At 41.1% G+C, this 22,190-nt stretch overlaps 3 protein-coding genes across 12 annotated transcripts in view; 1 reads left to right on the top strand and 2 right to left on the bottom strand.

Annotated features, from left to right (window-relative positions):
• The window catches only part of ACSM3 (acyl-CoA synthetase medium chain family member 3), a 49,026-nt gene extending 35,890 nt beyond the window's left edge, over nt 1-13,136 (bottom strand). For 2 of the 7 annotated variants that reach the window (XM_045875100.3, XM_064592757.1), the window contains exon 1: nt 12,999-13,134. Coding sequence is in view for 1 of the 7 variants with exons in the window: in XM_064592758.1 (XP_064448828.1) it covers nt 12,999-13,007 (9 nt within the window). In the remaining 6 variants the exon portion in view is untranslated. Of the gene's footprint in view, nt 1-5,217; nt 5,381-5,886; nt 6,082-10,096; nt 10,215-12,998 lie in introns of all 7 variants that reach the window. The other 5 variants (XM_045875101.3, XM_064592752.1, XM_064592754.1 and 2 more) reach the window with 5 other exon arrangements.
• THUMPD1 (THUMP domain containing 1) overlaps nt 12,627-22,190 on the top strand; it is a 12,115-nt gene continuing 2,551 nt past the window's right edge. For 3 of the 4 annotated variants that reach the window (XR_008506109.2, XR_010411910.1, XM_054507541.2), the window contains exons 1-4: nt 12,627-13,083; nt 14,961-15,135; nt 16,311-16,559; nt 17,507-17,955. Coding sequence is in view for 2 of the 4 variants with exons in the window: in XM_054507541.2 (XP_054363516.2) it covers nt 12,853-13,083; nt 14,961-15,135; nt 16,311-16,559; nt 17,507-17,928 (1,077 nt within the window). In the remaining 2 variants the exon portion in view is untranslated. Of the gene's footprint in view, nt 13,084-14,960; nt 15,136-16,310; nt 16,560-17,506; nt 19,801-22,190 lie in introns of those variants that run through there. The other variant, XM_045875102.3, reaches the window with a different exon arrangement.
• The window catches only part of LOC135364557 (acyl-coenzyme A synthetase ACSM4, mitochondrial-like), a 5,623-nt gene continuing 3,768 nt past the window's right edge, over nt 20,336-22,190 (bottom strand). The window contains exon 6 of the mRNA XM_064592762.1: nt 20,336-20,878. Within this exon, the coding sequence (XP_064448832.1) occupies nt 20,792-20,878 (87 nt within the window). The 3' untranslated portion in view covers nt 20,336-20,791. The remainder of the gene's footprint in view (nt 20,879-22,190) is intronic.

The following is a 22,190-nucleotide window of genomic DNA, read 5'->3' as shown; positions in this document are numbered from 1 at the left end:
ATCTCACCACAAAGAAAACAACTGTTAGTAACTCTGGGCTCACATCATTTTACTATTACAGTAGGCATATTTACAGATGGAAGGTAGGTAGATAAACTGATAAAAAATGGATTTTATACTTAAAATATTAAGTAAAATGATACTGAACTTTAACCCACAGAAAAACAATTGAAGTGAAACTGAAGAATAGTCAAATACCAGGTAGGTATTTATTTTTTATTTTTATTTTAAGTAGGCTCCATGGCCAGTGTGGAGCCCAGTGTGGGGCTTGCAATCATGACCCTGAGATCAAGACCTGAGCTGAGATCAAGAGTCAGATGCTTAACCGACTGAGCCACCAGGGCACCCCCCAGGTAGGTGTTTCTTAACTAGACATGTCATTAGTTCCTAAAAGATCCCACCAAAGTTAAGTGATTGGAGTAATTTTTAAAACTACATTTTTCTAATTAAACTGTATCAATATATTAATCAATTGAGGGCGCCTGGGTGGCTCAGTTGGTTAAGCGACTGCCTTCGGCTCAGGTCATGATCCTGGAGTCCCGGGATCGAGTCCCCGCATCGGGCTCCCTGCTCAGCGGGGAGTCTGCTTCTCCCTCTGATCCTCCCCCCTCTCATGCTCTATCTCATTCTCTCTCTCAAAAAAAAAAAAAAAAAAAAAAGAAATTAATCAATTGATACATTCTGTTTCTCTTATCTCCCTTCCCCTAGCCCCTTGATTTTTGTTATATTATTGTCAGGTTTGGAGGCCTGTGCATTCTCTTCTGTAACCATAACTTCCTCAATTATCAAGCATTAGTTTATGTCACTGATTCCCAACTGGGGACAGTTGTGCCCTAGGGGGATATAGGGCAATGTCTGGAGACATTTTGGGTTGTCACACCTGGGGGGAATGCTATTGGCATTTTAGTGGGTGGAGACTAGGAGTGCTGTTAAAACATTTTACAATGCACAAGACAGCCTCTATAACAAAGAATTAATTATCCAGCCCCAAACCTAAGGGCTATGGCTAAGAAACCCTGATCTAATGTCTAAGTGGGATTCAATGCTCACCAATAGTCCTTTTCACATAGCTTCTCTTTCCTTGTATTCTTTACTGCTTTTCTTTATTAGCTGAATTTAACATCTAGTAGATTTTTTTTTTCTTCACAAGTGCTTATAATAACTGTGTTCCCTTGCTTAGTTGATAATGCCTGTCTACTGACTTTATATAGAGAATAACTTGGCTGGGTTTGAGTTTCTTATGTTAAATTTTCTTTCCCTGAGAAGATTGTGGACCTTGTTCCACTGTTATTTGGCATTAAATATTACTTTGGGTAAGGCCAAGGTCAACCAAGTTCTTTTCTCCTGGTATGTGTCTGTTGCATAATAAAAAACTTGCCTGGGCTTTGTCCTTGGTTCCTGTCACTGGAGACTCTAAATCCTTAGAATTCCTGTGAAAAAGAGTGCCTTTGTTATTCATGAAACCCCTTAAATGACACCCGAGTTTATGCTAGCAAGGTGACTCAGGAGAAAGGGTCTGGTCACCAGAAAGGTCAACCATGTGATTACAGGGTTGGAACTTTGAAGCTAGCCCCATATCTGGGGAGAGAAGGCGGACTGGAGATTGACTTCAGTCACTTAGCTAATGATTGTCTGATAAAAACTCAGTGAAGCTTCCTGTTTGGTGAACAACATCAGATATGCTGGGAGGGTGATATGCCCCGATTCCACAGGGAGGGGGCATGGAAGCTCTACGTTTGGGACCCTCCCAGACTTTGTGGTTTGTTTCTCTTCATTTGGCTGGTCCTGATAAAACTGTAATCCTAAGTATAGCTCTTCTTTGAGTTCTAGTGGCTTAAGGAACATGAAGGAGTTGTGGGACCCCCTGATTTTGTAGCCAGTTGGCCAGAGGTTTGGGTGGCCTGGGGACCCCCGAACTTGCAGTTAACATCTGAAGTAAGGAAAGTCTTGTGGGGACTGTGCCTTTAAACCTATGGGATCTGATGCTAATGTCAGTTCGTGTCAGAAATGGATTCAAACGTAGTATTATAGAGCCTCACTTACTCTGCCTGGGTGCTTATGTGATTTTTTCTTTATTCATTAATTAACTTCAGCCAGAGATGTTTTGATGTTGTTAGTCCTATATCAGGTCTTACCTGGAACAAGATGTGTTCTATTATTCTGCAGATTCTTTCTCTTTAGTGCTAGTTTATGGTCATTCTCAATTATTGGTCATTCTCCATCATTCTTGTTGGTAATGTTACTGACTTGGGTCCTTGGGCACTCCAAGCAGTACAAATTGACTGGGGCCAAATGGGAATTTCCAGGCAAGGCTCTTACTGGGGCTTATGCTTGAGCACAAGGGAGACACCACAAAGGAGAGGGTCTTCCATGCTGGCTCTCAGAACAAAGGCCGGGAAAGTTTTTAAAGAAGCTAAGGCAGGAAAGGAGTGACTTCTAAGTGATGAGGGAGCAGAAGGCAAGCTGAGGACAGAGCACAAGCTAACACCCCACAACCTCCCCCCCCCGCCCCGCCCCCCCCCCCAAGGTGGTATCTGTGTGACATTCCCCAGGCACTCCTGGCTGCCCTAAAGCTAAGGGAAGGAAAAACAAATGGTTAACTAATAGAGATTACAGTCCTGCAAGATAAGAGTCTCCCTCAGTTTATAAATGTCTTAGTAATTTACAAGAAAAAAGCATTCTTATCAATAACCTAACTTCCAGAAGGAAAAGTAGATAAAATTAAATGTCCTTATGACCCGGAGCCCATTGACAAATACTTGAGGCGGGCAGAGTATAATGTTCCTCCAGGAAGCTGCCAACTGTCTTAATGTTAATGCCTTGCTAGAGGGAAAAACAATAGCAAGGCCTCGGGTCTCCTGTGAGTCTTCTTTAGCAGATGAAAATCCTTCTCAAGCTTCCCTTACCTTTGCTTCCCCCAACCCCAAAGTATATATAATCAATTGCTCCTCACAGCCCCAGTGCGGCTCTTTCTGCCCACAGGTCCTGTCCTTTTGCTTTAATAAAACCACCTTTTGGGGCGCCTGTGTGGTTCAGTAGGTTAAGCGTCTGCCTTCAGGGCAGGGTCCTGGGATCAAGCTCCATGTGGGCTCCCTGCTCAGTGGGACGCCTGCTTCTCCTTCTCCCTCTCCCTCTGCCCTCCACTTGTGCTTGTTCTCTCTAGTGCGCGCTCTGTCAAACAAATAAATAAAATCTTAACAAATAAATAAATAAAACCACCTTTTGCAGGAAAGACATCTCAAGAATTCTTTCTTGGCTGTTGGCTCCAGACCTCACCTACATAAGCATGTAGGGGTGGGGAGAGACACAGGAAGCTGGGCACACCTGGCACAGGGGACAGAACATGCTACTTCATGCATCGTGTCTCATTAGCATGTTAAATCTCCACCCTGCTCATTTTTTAGTACTATAATGAGGGGGAAAGTCAGTGAAAGGTCAGCACTGGGGTCCACCTTGCGGACTGGTTTGATTTGATCTTTGCCAGTCTTTGTAGTCAAGTCCCTCTTTGGTAAGCATCCTGCTTTCACATTCCTGCAAGAGTAGAGTTCTAGCAAGGATTGCTGGATTTTGTGGTGAGGATTGAGGGGACCTGAGTCCAGTCTCTGCTCTGTCTCAGTTAACTTCAGCCCTCATGTGAACAATCCATTTAATATCCTGGTCTTTCATTCCCTTGAGATCCTGTCTCCCAATGACCTCGATCCTACAGAGCCTTAGTCTCCCATTCTTGTGACTGTACCCTATACCTTCTTTTTTTTTTTTTTAAAGATTTTATTTATTTGGCAGAGAGAGAGCACAAGCAGGGGGAGCAGCAGGCAGAGGGAGAGGGAGAAGCAGACTCTCCACTGAGAAAGGAGCCCGATGCAGGGCTCGATCCCAGGATTGAGCCTTGGGATCATGACCTAAACCATACCCTATACCTTCTTATTACCACCAATAGTACTACTTCCAAAATGTTTCAACATCCTCCCCCACTTTTTAGGAATTAGTTAATTCCTCCTGTCTTGTCAGTTTGTTTGCCTTTACTATTTTTATCATGGTAATTCCTCGACCCCACTAAAATCTTTAGTCCATTGACTCTGAACACTGTCTTCTTCATGCCCTCACTTACTCTTGCCCATCTTGGATTCTAGGTACTACTCAGCTCCTTTGCACTGCTCTCCCTCCCCATACTCATTTGGCAAAACCCAGCTCTCTGCAAAACTCCAGATTGCTATCTCCCTATTCTGAGACTGCCCATGAGCAGCTTAACATGGTTCTGGAGAAATGGTTCTGCGGGGAAACACGGTTCTGCACTTAGGATGTTGATGGTACTTGCTAATAGTCTTAAGAATTAACAAGCAGGCCCTCCTCACTGCTTGATAACCCCATTGCATATCTATAGTTGGAGATAACCATATCACACCTTCTGTTTCTATAATCTTCACCTCTCCTTTCCCTCTTATTTTGCTGAGATTGATAAGTAGCCAGAAGAGAATGTCCTCAACCCCACAGCACCTCATCAACCTATACTCCTACAACTCTGCCCATACCCTCTGCATTCCTTCCTGTGACAATGAATATTGTCAAGTTCCTACCTTGGGCCACCCTCTCCACTGAGTCCTTGACATCATGTGCTCTCCCCTACTCAAGAACATCACTCCTCAGTTACCTCTCTCCTGTACCATCCATTTCTTCCTTTTGTTTGGACTAGGAATTGTAGTAAGAGACAGTCAGCGACAAACACATGGTAATATCTCCTTTATTACAGTATCTTGTCCTCTTCCAACTCTTCATTCCTCTTCTCCTTTTTATGGCAAAATTTCTGAAAATAGTTATCCACTTACAGTCTTTACTTCTTTATTCTCTGTCTCTTTCTCCATCATTGTGGAAAAATTTCAACCATATATACTAATAGCTTAGAATAGTATAACGAATCCCTGTGTATCCATCACTCTGCTCCAACAATTGTCAACACATGGCCAATTTTGTTTCATTTATACCCCCACCCACCCCTCCCTCTCCTTGCATTACTTGGAAACAAATCTAAAAATCGTATCGTTTAATTCACTTTAGTAATTCAAACCTGTGGCTTAATTTAACCTATCTTTCTGTCCCTGTACTTTCTGTAAACTGATATATCTAGAGGCCAGATCAGTATTTAGCAAAAAGATTGCATAAATAGTATTGTGTAATTACTATTGCATGACATCTGGGGAACATAATGTCTAGTTGGCTCACCTTTTGTGATGTTAAGGTATTAGCCTGATCCATCCATGACAAGGTTCCATCAGCTTTTCACCTAATGAAGCTTTGGGCAATCATTTCCTATATCCATTATTCCATGGATTCTCTGGAATGGAATCAGGTTTTCTTCTCTAGTACTCAACTGAAGTGTAATCCCCTTCAAAAATAAAAACATTTTCAAAAACTGCTCTACAGGAAAAAGGGCAGAGTGTTATAGAACTGTCTCAACTCTTTTGTCAACTACTTACAGACGGAAGAATTTTAATTCTATTTCATATACATTTTGTAAGGAGGGAGCAAGAGGCATTTCATGGTGTCCTGGCAAGGAAACAGAAGCCTGGCCACTGGTCCAGGATTTCCCTCTGAGTCTAAAAGAAAATAACAGAACTGGGCTTTCTAATCAGGTCTTTTTACTTCAAAACCCATATTCTCTTCACTTTGTTGTGAGCTGTCTTATTAATTTATCTGAAGGACAGTGTTCATCATCTCTATGGACAATGAGATTCTAACAACAAGAGTAAGGACATCCTGAACAAACTGTAGATTCCCAGTGTATTGTTCAAAGGGTGGCTAGTTATGCTGTAGAAACAAACTAACCCAAAGCTCAGAGGCTGAAGTCTAATGCAAAAGTTCTGGGTTGATGGGCTTTCCTGGCTAGCTCACCTCCTAAGGGCCCTGTGCTGGATCCTCGGAAATCAGCCAGCTGACAAACAGCACAGTAAGAGCCAGAGCAAAGAGCTGAGAGAGACAGTTGTGGAGGATCTCATATGAATTTAGGCCTAGAAGCATGCATCATCACTTCTGCTCACATTTCAGTGGCTCCATCTTCACTTGCAGGGAGGTGAGAAATTAGCCTAGCTGTGGACCCAGGAGGAAGAGAAATACTTCGGTGAGCATCCACATCAAGAAAGCAACAGTTTAATATATGGATAAAAATAAAATATATAGCATGGATATGGATATGGATAAAAATAAAATATATAGCATATGGATATGGATATGGATAAAAATAAAATATGGATAAAAATAAAATATATAGTATGACATAAGATAGAGAATAAAGGGGCGCCTGGGTGGCTCAGTTGGTTAAGCAACTGCCTTCGGCTCAGGTCATGATCCTGGAGTCCCTGGATCGAGTCCCGCATCGGGCTCCCTGCTCGGCAGGGAGTCTGCTTCTCCCTCTGACCCTCCCCCCTCTCATGTGCTTGCTCTCATTCTCTCTCTCAAAAAAAAAAAAAAAAAAAAAAGATAGAGAATAAAGTAGTTACCAAATGTGTTGCAAAACAAGGGTTGTGTGTAGGGAAGTGGGTGGAATATATATGTAACAGGTCTTTCAAATAAGTCTTAAATCAAAACTTAATTTTTTCCCCAATTTCTGTTTTCCTCCTGCTGTATCCAATATCCCTTTTCTATCTCTTAGTGACTTCTTGGGATGATCCCACAATTCACAATCACTTTTAGTTATAAAAGTTTGTCCACTTAAAAATTTTAATCACAAACTCAATGTACATTGCACCTGTTCCCTTCTCCCCAACATAGGCTTGCTCTGTGCTTCTGGGGACCAGCAGTGGACAGGAGGACTGGCCACTCTTCTGCACTCCTCCCACTGTATCCCCTCAAATAGAGACAAGTGGCTTGTCTGTCTCCCAGACATCTTTCCCTTTCCCACTTCTAAGCTCTAGATACTCTGTTGTTGGGGGTTAGGAGAAAAGATTAGGGCAGGAGAGTTTACCATGCTGGCTGTGACTTTAATCCTCGGTGGGGTCTACCTGTGCAAGCCCAGGTACCTTCTGGGAGTCTACTTGACATACAAGATACTCACACATCTTTAGAACACCCTGTGTTGGGCTGCAGGCCTCTCCTCTGTTGTCTGTCCACCCTGTCTCACTCTCTGTGCCCTGCCATGTGTCTCATTTCCACACTTGGTCAGGCAGAAGGGGTCATCGTCCCAGGAATGTGATGCCAGGGTCTTCTTCCAGGCACCTCTAACCCTTATGAGGGAGTCCCTTAGGGTCCATCCCAGCAAAGGGTGTGAATGTACTTTCTGCTCTAAGATATATGTATTATCGCTATTCCCATTTTACAGATGAGGAATATGAGGTTAGAGCAGTTAATTTGCCCAAGGTCACAGAGCTAGAAAGTAGTAGAGTCAGTATATAAACACAAGACTGTCTGCCTCTCTTGGGGCACCTGGGTGGCTCAGTCAGTTAAGCATCTGCCTTCGCCTCAGGTCATGATCCCAGGGACCTGGGATCTGCTTCTCCCTCTCCTCCGTTCTCTCGCTCTCTCAAAAAAAAAAAAAAAACCAAAACAACTGTCTGACTCTCCATATATATTCTTAAAATCAGCTTGTCTCTCTGGTCATCTGTACATTGAATGCTGTATTCTCATTGACTTCCCTCCAACTTTTTATTTAAATATAATGATTCAACCTGACTACTCATGTAGATTCTTATTTAGGTCTCATCTGTGCTGAATGATCCTCTAAACCTCAGTCACCCTGGACTCTTAAATGTGTACTGTACTTACCCTGAATTTTATATTTCTTGCATTAGTACTTTACCAGCGCTAGTGTTATGCCTTAGTGGAGTGTGCAGTTCATAGACGATTTCAGTTCCAAATGGCTGTATTTCTTACGTGTTTCTTACGTGAACTGTCTGAGATTCCACCATTAGGGATTCATTCTTAAGAGCACTGACTAAAGTGGAAAGAGGAGCAGGAGGAAAACCTAGAAGTGGTCAAAGAAGTGGAACTAAACAGTAAAACGATTAAATTTAAACATAGATTATTTAACCAAATCTCAGAGAAGTAGGAAGGAAGTACCCATGAATCCTCAGGAAAAGTTTTTAAGGAGAAAGACTCAATGCATGTGTAGAGTATAAAACTGGAAAAGAAAATTGGAGGGAAAAAGATTTATTGACTTTTGCCCTCAAGAACCTATGTCCATAAAATGCCAAGTTTGCCTTAGAGAAGCATACCTGTCAAAACTAGACTCCAGCAGTGGTGGGATGAAGCACATTGAGGGAGGCTGGGATCAGAAAGTCAGGACACCTTGGGCGCCTGGGTGGCTCAGTCGTTAAGCGGCTGCCTTCAGCTCAGGTCATGATCCCAGGGTCCCAGGATTGAGTCCCACATCGGGCTCCCTGCTCTGCGGGAAGCTTTCTTCTCCCTCTCCCATTCCCCTTGCTTGTGTTCCTGCTCTCGCTATCTCTCTCTCTGGCAAATAAATAAATAAAATCTTAAAAAAAAAAAAAAAAAAGAAAGAAAGTCAGGACACCCAGCAGGGCTGAGCCAAGATGCAGGGAGGAACAAAGAGCCAGACCCAATGTGGCTTCCCCAGGGAAAGACCCAAGTCCACATGGCTTCAAAGTCAGGCTCCAATCTGGGGTTCAGGCTGTTGGGCATGTTTCCTGTGCAACTTGTGGGAGTGAGGAAAGTGCACATGTGGCACAAGTGCTGTGGGCACAGAGCCGGTGAAAGGCGTAGGGTGTCGTTCAATCCAATGCGAGGCAGGAGTCAGTTGGCAGAGGTAAGGGCATGCAGGTGTTATGTGCTTTATCGTATTTTACTTCACATTGTATTATTTCTAAAATTTATTTCCCTTCTGGCCTCCTTCCTAGAAGGATTAAATTTCGCTTTCAATAAGTGACACACTGAGATAAGAGATTAGGGGACAAATAATGCATTCAGGGGACTGGGTTGGAGAATGGATACTAATACCAAAAATACTAGACTTCAGTGAGTCACAACTGAGCCCCAAACCAGCTGTTTTTAAGTCCACACTGACTGAACTGTGACTATGAACTAAGCACTCGTCATGCCTGATCTTAATGAGTTCTCCCAATAACCCAGAAAATGGATATTTTATTATTACCTCCATTTAAAAAATTTGGGAGGGCCCCTGGGTGGCTCTATCAGTTGAGCATCTGACTCTTGGTTTCGGTTCAGGTCATGATCTCAGGCTTGTGAGACTGAGCCCCATGTTGGGCTCTGCAGTCAGCATGGAGTCTGCTGGAGATTCTCCCCTCTACCCCTTCTCTCTCTCTCGTAAATAAATAAATACATTTTTTTTTTTTAAGCTAATGAGGAAATTTGACTTATAACTTGCTTGGAGTCCCTCAGCCAGAACATGGCAGAACTGGGATTTGAACCTGGTTTGGCTTTAGAATTTGATCTCTTGATCATACACATAATACCAACTGTGAAGGTGGCAGGTGTAGAGAAATCAAATCAGCAGGTGACCAGGGTTACAGGGTCAAGACATCTAACTCCTGAAAATGCTGGGTAACAAGAAAATAAGGTAGGAAATGCTGGATGGATAGTGCAGTCAGAACACGAACAAAATCTTTGAGTGTCTGCTATCTGTGTTTGGGACCAGGATGGATTCTGTCCTCAACATACCAGTAGAAATTACATGGCAGTAACTTTTAAGGTTAGGAAGAGAAAGGGAAAGAAAATTTAGAATGTCTAAACCATTCCTCCATTCCTTCCTTAAACCATCACAAGCCACTTCACAGAGCCCTTGGTGCCCAAAGATAGACACCAGACCACTGACCATGACTGGTAACCTAAGGAGGTGAAAGTTCACACAAATAGAAACTGTACACAAATGTGTTTCCAGCATTGCCAGGGAAATCTCTCTCTTAATTCCTAGCTTCTTTTCTAGCTCCTCTGGTGGGGCTTAATGGGATCTGGATTTGGTATACTTCCCTTCTTAATAGCATGAGTCTTAACCTTTTTCCTTTATTAACATTTTTTTGGGTTGAGTTCAAATGTTCAGTAGCATTTTTTGAGTACTTACTATGGACTAGGCACTATGCTAGGCACTGAAGATGAAAAGAAAAATAAAAACGAGTTTCACTCGGCAATATACCTCTAAATACCACCAGCAATGCCAGCATAATGAAGCTGTTGTTCATAATCAACTGAGGACCTCCAGAAATTGATGCTATGCAATCTCCATTCTGAAAAGTAAAGGCCGTGCTGATTATCTAGGTGGAAGCAAAAAACAAGATGACAACAAGATTTTTGGAAATAGTGGTAGGTCCGGGGTTAGAACCAAAGATTAGTGACTAGTATTTCAGTGCCCCTTGTGCAATATCAGATTACCTCTTTTAGGGTTTGTATGAGCTCAAATCTGGCAGCAACTCTGTGTCTGAGGAAGTATGGGAAGAACTCGCTGAAGCTGCTGAAGTTACGGATAAGAAGACCTCAGAGAAAGCAGCGTGAAACACAGAAGCCAACATTCTTGGTTGAAGGAATATCGAAACATATTCTGGCACAGTAAGGCTGGAATTATAGGGAAGGCTGAAGGATGGCTGAGGGAGCTAGGAGGCTGGAACTAGATCAATGTTCTAGAAAGTCTGGCACTGCCACCACCTCTGGAGTGGCAGCAGAGCTGCTGATACTGGATTTGGGATGCCGCTGCAATTGGTGGGATGAATTCTCAACAGGCACTGCCTCTTCACACATTTGCTTCCAATTTCTCAGTCCCAGACAGAAGAATCCAATTGATGAAGCTGAGGTGAGGTGCTCACCTTACAGGGTGGGAAGAAGGGATACTTGATATTTCAAGCTTCCATGACACAAGGTGGGCCCTGCTTTCCACTCAGACTCATCCAATGATGGATTCCACCTCCTCCCCAAGGAAGGGGGTTCATTTATTGAGCAAACAAAAACAAAAAATGTCAGCCATAATGTAGACAAAAACTAAAGAGGAAGTAGTCATAGGTGGTCACTGTATGTGTTCTACGCCAGTCTTCTCATTATTTCTCTGCCTTCATCCCCTAGAATAATAGTATTAAATAAAGACATACTGGAAAACACTTCCTCAAGGATTCCATTTCTTATGAAATTGCTTCAATATTTGCCCAGATGGGGCACCCTGAAAGGGTAATGAATGTTTTCCATTTGTCCTACTCTGCAGTGTGGAATAGGGCAGTTAACACCTAGCACTAATCAGGAACACTAGTATTAATATTAGTAATTTAAGGAAAAGAACCTAAGGGAAGATAAGGTTATAGAAAGAATATATACACATATATATACACATGTATGTATATATACAACTATACACATACATACACATACATATTTACATATACATATAGTGAAGAAAAAAACCCAGTTAACCATCAAGTTCAACATCAGGCTAATTACTTTTCCTTTTCTTAGTATTTTGTTGTTTCATACATAACAATTAAATCTGAACGTGAGATTGAAATATCTAGGTCAGTAAAATGCACAGTACTCCTGCATTTGCTCACAAAGCGATACACTGTCAAAGGTGGAACACCAACACAAGGGATTTATAAAGTTCAAATTGACTTTTAATTGCATGAAGTATAAGGAGTTGGATTCCTGAATTTAGGGTATGGGGAATATTATGATGTTAACTATGAAGGGATTCCTTACCTATCCAGACTAATGAATGCATTCTTAAATATTTTGGGGGACAGATACGAAGAAAAGAAAACAGCAAGATATATTTCATTGGAGAAAAGAAGATGAATACTTTCCCTTACTATTAGCAAAAATTATTTTATATGTATATGAATTTCTAGACTATTATTTCATATCAGCAAAAGTTTGTCATGGGGGTCACAAGAATGTCAATCTGAGAGATACAGACCTTACAATAACTAAGAGGTTCTTTATTTCTGACTTTCTACTACCATCCACTCCACATTTTTGGGTCACTGGATTAGCTAATAATTCCTCCTAGGGCAACAAAGGACAAACCCTTTTGGCTCTTCATGATTTTGTTCAGAAGTAAGGATGTGATTTCCTGTCCAAACCAAGTGCACTTGGAACAATAACTCACCAAAATGTCACTTATGACATCAGCATCAAACAAAAGTGTGTGAAGAAATTGATACGGACAATATCTTGGGTATGAATATAAATATATTTTACAAGTTAAAATGTTCCCATAGTGACAATTTAATGCTAAGAAGTTTGTCCAGGTTTCCCTCTATTTTATATTTCTCATTCTGATAATCAAGTCTCTTGACTTAGGAGTTCCTTCTACTTTGTGTCCTTTCTTTGTACTTCTGAGGCTCCTTCAACAGGAGTACTAAAGTCTATTGATTACGCACATTTCACCAGGAGCAAAAAATAAGTAGGATGGCTTGGAAGGCCCCCAGTGACTTCTAAGAAACAGTGGCCTAGGACAAGATGTATATGAGTGTGTCTTGCTTTGCCAACCTTAATACTTAGGTTCATAACTAGCACATACGTACTTAATAAATATTAACGGAATCAATCAATGAATACGAATGGTAAATGAAACGGTTCTTCATAAGCACGATCTACATCCAGTTGGAAGCCAGCATGTAAGTTTACAGCCCGGCTCCACCCGAAGGCCGCTTTCCCAGGAAGTCCGAACACGGGCTGGGGAGCAGCAGGAACGGCCGGTCACCCTTCGCGATACGCGGGCCTCGCACCACCTCTCCACAGCGGGCCACCCACCGGCTCTAGGACCCCGCGCAGCACCGAATGAAACTTGGAGGCGGGACTAGGGGAGGTCGTCGCGCGCACATGACGCAAGCCAGCTCGCGCCAGCAGAGGCGAGGAAGCCGGGAAGAGTGGAGAAACAACGTTTCTCGCTAGCCTCAGTTCTCACGCGCAATGGCGGCCCCCGTCCAGCAGCCTCCTCAGTCTAGCGGCGGAAAGCGCAAAGGCAAAGCTCAGTATGTGCAGGCCAAGCGGGCTCGGCGCTGCGACGGCGGCGGGCCCCGGCAGTTGGAACCCGGGCTACAGGGCATTCTCATTACCTGCAACATGAACGAACGCAAATGCGTGGAGGAGGCCTACAGCCTGCTCAACGAGTACGGCGACGACATGTATGGGCCGGAAAAGGTACGGGCCGCGGCCCTTCAGTGATGAGGGACTGCTGCAAGGCCGGCTTCCTCATGCGCGTGCGCGCGTTTGTGGCCGAGCTGGCGAAGGGGCGTGGCCTCGCCTGTGTAGCCGCCGCTTCGCCTTATCTGGGTTGCAGACCCCTGCCGGGTCGTGTGCTTAAAAAACTTGCAGGTTTGGGTCCCCCACCCCATTAGTAATTATGGTGGCTCCTATTTATAGATTGCTTCTGCGGTCCAGGTGTTGTGCTCTCAAAGCTGAAGCTCTCAAACGTTTACAATAGGCTTGTGAAGTAGTGTTCACGAGGATACTGAAGGTTAAGTAAACGGTCCAAGTTAATAAGGGAAACTTAATTTGTCCTCATAGTTTTTGTCATAGCTTACCACGACTTTTACACCATGGTTGTAATAATGTTTGCCCTAAGCAGTGTCTCTGAAATAGTGGGTCTAGTACTAGTGCTAGTTGTTTTTCAAATGCGCGTGTAAATGCAATTTAAAAAGTAAAAACTTTCGTACTCACACCACCTAAAACCTAATTTTCTCATCACAGTTTGGAAATCATTATATTCTTGGCTTAGGATCTGGACTAATACATACACAAATACCTCAATGAATTAAAAGGGGGAGGACAATACAGGGGGGATTTGGATTCAAGTTCCATTATTTACTAGTTCTAGGGCTTGGGCATGGGTATATTATTTAATTTTGCTAAGCTAAATAAAAAAGAAAAATGATGTGTACTTAATGTTGGCTGAGAAGTTGCTTATGTATATAAAATACATCCTGGCATATAATAAAGTTTCCATAAATGTGTTTAATTATTATTAGTGCTTGTCTGGCAAACTAATAATGGTGGGGCAGAGAAATGGGCAACAAGTGAGTGTCCTGTCTACACTGGTACCTTGAACAAATTCTTGACTGTTTCTGTTCCCTGTTCCTTGGTAGAATAGAAGCAAGGGTTTTTTTTTATGCCATAACTGTTGGGTCTAATTGATGTAGTTTTTGAATGTAGGTGAGGTCCAGAGCTGACGGCCAAGAAAGAATTCTTGAGACATCTTTGGTGCAAAATGGTGTTTTATTAAAGCACGGGGACAGGACCGAGCTGCTGCACCAGGGCTGTGAGGGGTGACTGATTATATACTTGGAAGTTGGGGGAGGTAAAGGAAAAGGGAGGTTTTCAAAAGAACTTTTGTATGCTAAAGGGGACGACCTACAAGATAATAGAGACCTTCCGATTATCAAGTTAGGATTTTTTTTTTTCCCCTCTAGTAAAGCATTCAATAGTAAGATAGTTGGGAGTTTCCTTCTGGACGTTAGGTTGTTGATAAGAATGCTTTTTTTTTTTTTTCCTGGTAAATCACCTAAAACATTTGTAAGCTGAGGGAAATTCCTGTCTTGCAGGACTGTGATCTCTATTAGTTAACCATTTGTTTTTCCTTCCCTTAGCTTTAGGGCAGCCAGGAGTGCCTGAGGGATATTACACATATCCCACCTGGGAGGGAGCTGGGGTTTGCGGGGTGTCAGGTTGGGCTTTTTCCTTTTCCTTCTGCTCCTTCATCATAATCTCACCAAAAGGAAGGCACAAAGATATCTAGTGATGGGATTAAGGCCTATCTTGAATTAATTCATCTGGTGAGCACATTACCCTGTGTCCCAGAATGTTAAGATGTTTTTGAAAGCATTTTCAAATTATATGTGCCCCAGTCTGAGGGAACTCCCTTTTTCCTCCACATTTTGTAGGGAGCGATGTGTCAGTTTCTTAATAAAAAGCTTTATTGTCAGTATTGATCCATCTGCCACTGGAGATTTAACATAGGTAGTTAACTGTAGCTTTTCACATGAGCTGTTTTTGCGTTTCTGCTCATTTGTTTCATGCAGTTTACGGACAAAGAGCAGCAGCCCTCTGGAAGTGAGGGAGAAGATGATGACATGGAGGCTGCCTTGAAGAAAGAAGTTGGTGACATTAAAGCATCAACAGAGATGAAGCTAAGAAGATTCCAGTCAGTGGAGAGTGGAGCAAATAATGTAGTCTTCATCAGGACACTTGGAATAGGTGTGTCTGACTAATAAACCTTAAGATTATTGAGCCTATAATATCTGGACATCTCCTTGCCTCAGAACACTGCCTACAAAATGGCTTCATGGTTACAGCTCAGTTAATCATTTGATCTTTTCCTCACTGTTCTAGCACTAGGCATATGGAAAGGTAGAATGGGGTGGGGAACATCACATTGGCTTAGGAGTGGAAACCTGGCTTTGCCACTTTCTTTGTATGTAACTTTAGGTGAAACAAGAGTACGTATTCTGTTTAAGAGGAGAAGCTGCTCTTCAGCGCCAGCCAGTTTGGAATGGCTCCAGGCATCTGGAATATAGTCCTGCAGGGCCAGATCTTCTGGTTTTTCAAAAGAGGTTGGAAATCTGGAGAAGTTCCTAGATTTTTTTTAATGCAGTTAACTAATTTAAAAGTATTGAAAACACTCAGTAGCCCCAAACAGACTTGTAGGTAGTGAGGATGGCCTAAGGACCATATCATGATCTTGTGTAATTCATAGTTTGGGGGCTTCTCTGAGTTCTGAGATCTAGATTATTGTACAAAATTAACTAATGGATGAATTAAATCTTTTAAAGTGACTTGCAGATTTGTTTGTTTTGTAAAAAAGTGTACTATTTAATAATGTTATGTTTGGGGCGCCTGGGTGGCTCAGTTGGTTAAGCGACTGCCTTCGGCTCAGGTCATGATCCTGGAGTCCCGGGATCGGGCTCCCTGCTCCGTAGGGGGTCTGCTTCTCCCTCTGACCCTCTTCCCTCTCGTGCTCTCTGTCTCTCATTCTCTCTCTCAAATAAATAAATAAAATCTAAAAAAAAAAAAAATGTTTGTACTTGCTATTGTTATAGGAAAACAGTAAAGTGTTGGACAAATGAGACATCACAAAAATGTTAACTCCAATGTCTTCATGAACAATTGTTTTTAGTGAAAACAGTAACAATGCTGAAGAGTTAACTTATTAGATATAATAATAATCATTATAGGCAGTGAAGAAAGTTGGAAAAATGTTTGATTAGGCTTATTAACATTCATTATGATAATTTCTTCTACTATACTGTTGACAATAGGTCATTGCCAATGAAAATTCATTTTATAGAGAGTTTGAAGAGGTTCTGAAATGTCCGAGAGTTTTTATTCTTAACTTACTTGTTTGCTTTGTGCTTTTTTCTTTTTTCCTTTAGAACCTGAGAAATTGGTACATCATATTCTCCAGGATATGTACAAAACCAAGAAGAAGAAGACTCGGGTTATTCTACGTATGTTACCCATTTCAGGCACATGCAAGGCTTTCTTAGAAGATATGAAAAAATATGCAGAAACATTTTTGGAACCCTGGTTTAAAGCTCCAAACAAAGGGACATTTCAGATTGTATATAAATCTCGAAATAACAGTCACATGAATAGAGAAGAAGTTATCAAAGAATTGGCAGGTATGTTTTTCTTAGTGACTTTACATTAGTATGTAATACTAAATACTTTTCTTGATTTTGTGAATTTTTTTTTTTTTTTTTTTTTTTTTTACAACCTAAGGCTTATAATTTTGGGTATAAAAGAAGTATATTAAAATGTCCTTAGGGGCACCTGGGTGGCTCAGTCGTTAAGCGTCTGCCTACAGCTCAGGTCGTGATCTCAGGGTCCTGGGATCGAGCCCTGCATAGGGCTCCCTGCTCAGTGGGGAGCCTGCTTCTCCCTCTCCCTCTGCCTGCCGCTCCCCCCTACTTGTGTGCTCTCTCTCTCTGTGTGTCAAATAAATAAATAAAATCTTTAAAAAAAAATAAAATAAAATGTCCTTAAAATAGGGGTACCTGGCTGGCTTAGCCAGTAGAGCATGTGACTCTTGATCCCAGGGTTGTGAGTTCAAGCCTCATGTTGGGGGCAAAGATTATTAAAAAAAAAAAAATCCTTAAAATAATATCAAACCTAACAGATTTTGATATGTTGGATATGAGACTTTCTGGTAGGTAGATATGAAATCTTCCAAATCAAGATTGAATTTTCTTTGGAAAAAAAGTACTCATTAAATGTCTCAGGATTTCATTTGTATTTATTTATTGAAAGAGTTTGCGGAATTTTTTTTTAAGATTTATTTATTAGAGAACATGAGAGAGCAGGAGCTGGGGGTGGGGGGAGAGGGAGACAAGCAGATTCCCTACTGAGCAGAGAGCCCAATACGGAGCTCGATTCCAGGACCCTGAGATCATGACCTCAGCCACCTAGGGGCCCAGAGTTCAAAGAATTTGATTGAGGTCCATGTAGAAGAGTAGATTAGTATATATATTGGTATAACAAGTCCCAAACAGAAAGATGAAAGATTGTATTTGTCAAGCCTCATGGTATCCTTCTCCCTCTAAACGTTTCCCTCTTCTTTTTGTTACAGGAATAGTAGGCAGCCTCAATTCGGAAAATAAAGTGGATCTTACCAATCCACAGTACACGGTGGTAGTAGAAATAATTAAAGCTGTCTGTTGCCTGAGTGTTGTCAAAGATTATATGTTGTTCAGAAAGTATAATCTCCAGGAGGTGGTGAAGAGTGTTAAGGACCCATCACAACTTAACCCAAAGCAGCCAGTGCAAGCAGGAAATGGGAAAGAAGCTAAATTGGAATCTGGTGACAAATTAAATCAACATGACCCAGCAGAAGGAACAAATAACCAGCAGGTGGTACCAGAAAATAATGAGGAACTGGGGCAGGCAAAACCAAGATCTGAGACACAAGTGGTGAATGAGGGAGGAGCTAAACCTGAACTTGAAAGTCAAGTCACAGAAAGATCTGAGTCAAATGAAAATGATCTCTCATAAGGAAAAAAAATTCATTTGGTGTTGCAGGTGGGTTTCTCAGATGGCGTTGGTAAGATATTGCTAGGATTCCATATAAAATTGTGACTGAAAATATATTGTTTTTGACCTTTGTGCGCTGCATAATGCTGAACTCATAATAGTGAACAGTGATTGAGCAGCCCCGTTAACAGTTCTGTTGGAGATCTTTTCAGCCCCCTATGCCAGGGTGCAGTTAGGCCTACATGCATTTGGTTGAGCTAGGAGAAGTATGGATAATGATGAACACTTTCGTGGAGGGGAGGGTGGAAGGAAGATAGTGTTGGCCTCTCCCTCCAGATTACCTTCGCCAGCCGCCCCTTCTGTGTTGCCATCTGATTTATGGGAGCAAACAAACTAAAAGAGAAAGTCATAGGGAAATTTCCATTCTAGGGAAGGAATTTTTATGTGTTGCAACTCAGCTGTCCCTTCCCACTTTGTTGTAAACATTGCAAAAACATGGGTCTTATAGGTTTAGAAGTGAATTGTTTTTGTGAAGTTTTTCTATTTTTTTGTGATTCTGTTACTTAGTTGTTATGCCAGTTTTTACATTTTATTAACATTTGTTACAAATCTGATGGTCCAGTGCTGCAATTTTTGAAGGCATGGTGTGAGATAGAAGAGGACCATTCTAGGCAAAGAACTAGACATTTCTGATAAGGTTGGTGATGAAGAATTAGTGTTCTGAGTTTCTTTAGTATGCCAGCGCAACAAGAGACACAAATTCGTATAGTGCTCATACTCCCAAGCCATGCGGGTTCCTGTAATTTGAAGTTTTTTCAAGGTTTTCTCCAGGGTAAAACCACTGAAAAGCCTGGAAGAGATGACACCAAAGAGGGCTGCTACTAAGTCCAGACTGAGAACAAATATTAAGAGGCTGTGAAATTCACTTTTGGAGATGGGTTTATTAAGTTTTAAAAAGTTCAGTAGTATTACAACTGTTGAGTCTTCCTGCACCAGTGTCTGTGTTTATTTAATGGCTAGGGAGTACGGGAATGTATTTTTATCCTCCTAAACTAGGAGTCCAGACTAGAAGGATTTGGGAGGGGCAAAAGCTATAAAGACTGGACCTTGGTAATGCAGATGAGGCTGTAACTTCCTTCTAGATCTTTAGATACTTAAAGTGTTAACTCTTAATAGGTTGAGGTCATCTTGAAAGGATGATAAGAGCATTTTAAGTTTCATTTGCATGAACACGGAGGATAGGATTTTGGTGCCTTCATTGGACTTGCTCCAAGACAAAGATACTTTTATTTTGATAGTGCAAGACTCTGGGACTTTGGGAATAAAATTGGCCATATGCTTTTAGAACATCTAACTCTGCAGAGCTGGATTCCTTTTACTTTGTGAAAGCTGCTACTCTACGGAAAGATTTCGATTTAGTAGTTTGTTTTTAATCTTCCTGTATTTATTTGTATTTGGTAAGACCTGAGTGCGACAAAAGCTATTCTTCCCCAGCTGTAAAGCACTGTGTTCTGTTGGAATCTGAATTCCTTCATTGATATGTTTTCAGGTTTCCCAACTTTATTGTCACTGACATTTGAGCATGTTGTTTTATAAATGATGAGATTCCAGGGTGGGAATTGAGTGGTTTCTTTTAATTTTTTTTTTTTTTTAAGTTATGTCAGTTAAAAAAAACTCCAGTATTGTGGTTTAGTAAACTTGTTTTGCTCTGTGGAGGAAAGAGTGTTAAGCTTAGTATCTTGAAACCTGTTTAAGGTCACACATGATTTCTAAATGTTGTTTTTACTTGTATTTTGCTTTTGGTATGGCCAAATATTTAGTTTGTTTTTATAGTTCCTGATATTTTCAGAAAAATCAAAATAAATTTGTTCCCTAAAGATTGGTGTTCTTTGCTTTTTCTTTCTTCCTGCCTCTTAGTAAATCTCTTGCTTTATAATAGATACTCATAAAAGGTGCTTGCATGTCAAATTATGTACCAAAAGTCATGTACATTGTCCTAAAAAAGTACAGATATAATACTTTTAGAATAATTGCTCTTGATTAATTACTCATAAGTAACCCAAACATAAGATATTTTACAGTGAACTTGCTTCAAAAGGAGGTTAGGGGTGCCTGGGTGGCTCAGTCGGTTAAGCGTCCAACTCTTGATTTCAGCTTGGGTCTTGATATCAGGGTTGTGAAATCAAGCCCCATGTCGGGCTCTGCTCAGCAGGGAGTCTGCTTGGGATTCTCTCTCCCTCTGCCCCCCCCCCGACTCTCTAAATAAACCTTATAAAAAAAGGTATAGTAATATAGTACTTAATTAAATGCACTTACTGGCTTTTGAATTATTTATATTCCTTTTAATTCACTTTATTTTTTTTTAAGTAGGCTCCACACCTATCATAGAGCCCAACATGGGGCTTGAACCCATGACCCTGAGGTCAAGACCCAAGCAGAGATCAGGAGTCAGATGCTTAGCCAACTGAGCCACCCAGGCACCCCTTTAATTCACTTTAGAGAAGTAGTAATACAAGATGTTAAGCAGAAGAAATTCTGTCTTGAACATTTTTCTTAGAACAGTTCTAATCTTTATTTTGACTTAATCAGGCACAAGATAAATTCATTGTCCACTGTGCTTTTCTAAGTAATTATTTGCTATTTTAAACCCTGCAAGTCATTAAAATCATTGCCTTTGTCAGTTTGGTCATCATAAGCGTTTTCTTCCCAAATATTTTTGGATATTCATTTATTTAATATTTTGCTAAGTACAGAACAAAAAAATTGAGTTTTTCAACCAGGAAAAACCTTCAGCATTGTAAGAGAGTAATCACTAAATTATCAGGAAGCAAGGACTCAATGAAAGCAAGCCTATAACTACTTAATGCCATAGTTTCTTATTAGGCTATGTTCGACCCCATTCATGGTCTCTCAGAACATTGCGTTTGATTTTCCCAGTGATTGTCTTCGGGAGTTCTGGAACAAATTCCACCTAATTAACAGAGAAACATACTATGAGACATTTGATTCCATTTTGACAATCCCAGTTGTCAGTACAATAGGGAGAGCTTTCATGTAACTGGCGAGTTTGAGTCTGGGGGATGTCTTAGCCTAAGCTCATTGAAATTCTTGTGTTGATAGTCCATTTGACATTGGAGCTACATCGTGAGTTTTTAGTGCAAAGGCTATATGCTTTGTCAGAAGAATATAATCCCTTTACTCCATTGCTTCCCTTTCCAGTTCAAACTAGACCTGGGCCTCTACTCCCCAAGGAAATAGAGGCCACACCTAAATGCACAGAGAAACAAGTTAATCCTTGGGTTTTGGGCTTTTAAGAGTTGGGTCCTGCAAATCCTTTCTGAGGAAGACTTTTGAGAGTTAATTTTGAGTACAAAAAATTTTCCCCTTATGCTCATGGTAAAATCCTCTCTGTTTCCCTCTCTCAAGATGTGACTATTTTAAAATATCTAAACAACATTTCTGAGAAGCAACTGGTGACTGATTTAGTAAATTTAATGGAGAAAATGTAGCTAATTCTTAAGCTGAAGTCAACTACCTTTTGGTTGAAATACCAATTGAAATAGAATTCTCATCTTAAGGATCAATATCAAGCAACAGTATTCCAGGATGAGAAGGAAGGAAATTGCAGTGCCATCTCTCTGTTTTTATATAGAATTATTCTTTTTTTTTTTTTTTTTTAAAGATTTTATTGAAGAAGGTTTCAGGAAAGATTCCACAGTTTCTTTGGATAACATCTTTTTTTTCTGAGCCTTAAGTTTGGTCACTTGATACTTAAAGGCTTGTGCTTTGGGGGCGCCTGGGTGGCTCAGTCGTTAAGCATCTGCCTTCGGCTCAGGTCATGATCCCAGGGTCCTGGGATAGAGCCTGCATGGGGCTCCCTGCTCAGCGGGAGGCCTGCTTCTCCCTCTCCCACTCCCCCTGCTTGTGTTCCTGTTCTCGCTGTCTCTCTCTGTCATATAAATAAATAAAATCTTAAAAAAAAAAAACAAAAAAACTTGTGCTTTGAAGAGTATTATGGCTCAAGAGTACTGATAGCTGAATCAGGTGCTGTCTTAAATTTTTTTCCACCATTTTTTTTTCTCATGGAATGGGACTGGTTAGTCTTATAAGGATCCTTAGTAATTATTCAGTATTTCAAAGTTGATCAAAACTAGTTTATCAAAATTTAAGTGTCCTAAAGAAATTTTTTAAAGCAAAATTATTAGGGCTAAACAAGTTGAAATAAGTGTCTTCTACTTATATAATGAGCTACCATAAAGTCAAAAGCTAATAAAATCTGTGTA

Source organism: Mirounga angustirostris, unplaced genomic scaffold (assembly GCF_029215605.1).
Source record: "Mirounga angustirostris isolate CCGP_5_RB_7025 unplaced genomic scaffold, mMirAng1.0.hap1 SCAF_5, whole genome shotgun sequence".
NCBI lineage: Eukaryota > Metazoa > Chordata > Mammalia > Carnivora > Phocidae > Mirounga > Mirounga angustirostris.
The sequence above is the reverse complement of the archived record's forward strand: the minus strand, read 5'-3'. Positions and strand labels throughout refer to the sequence as shown.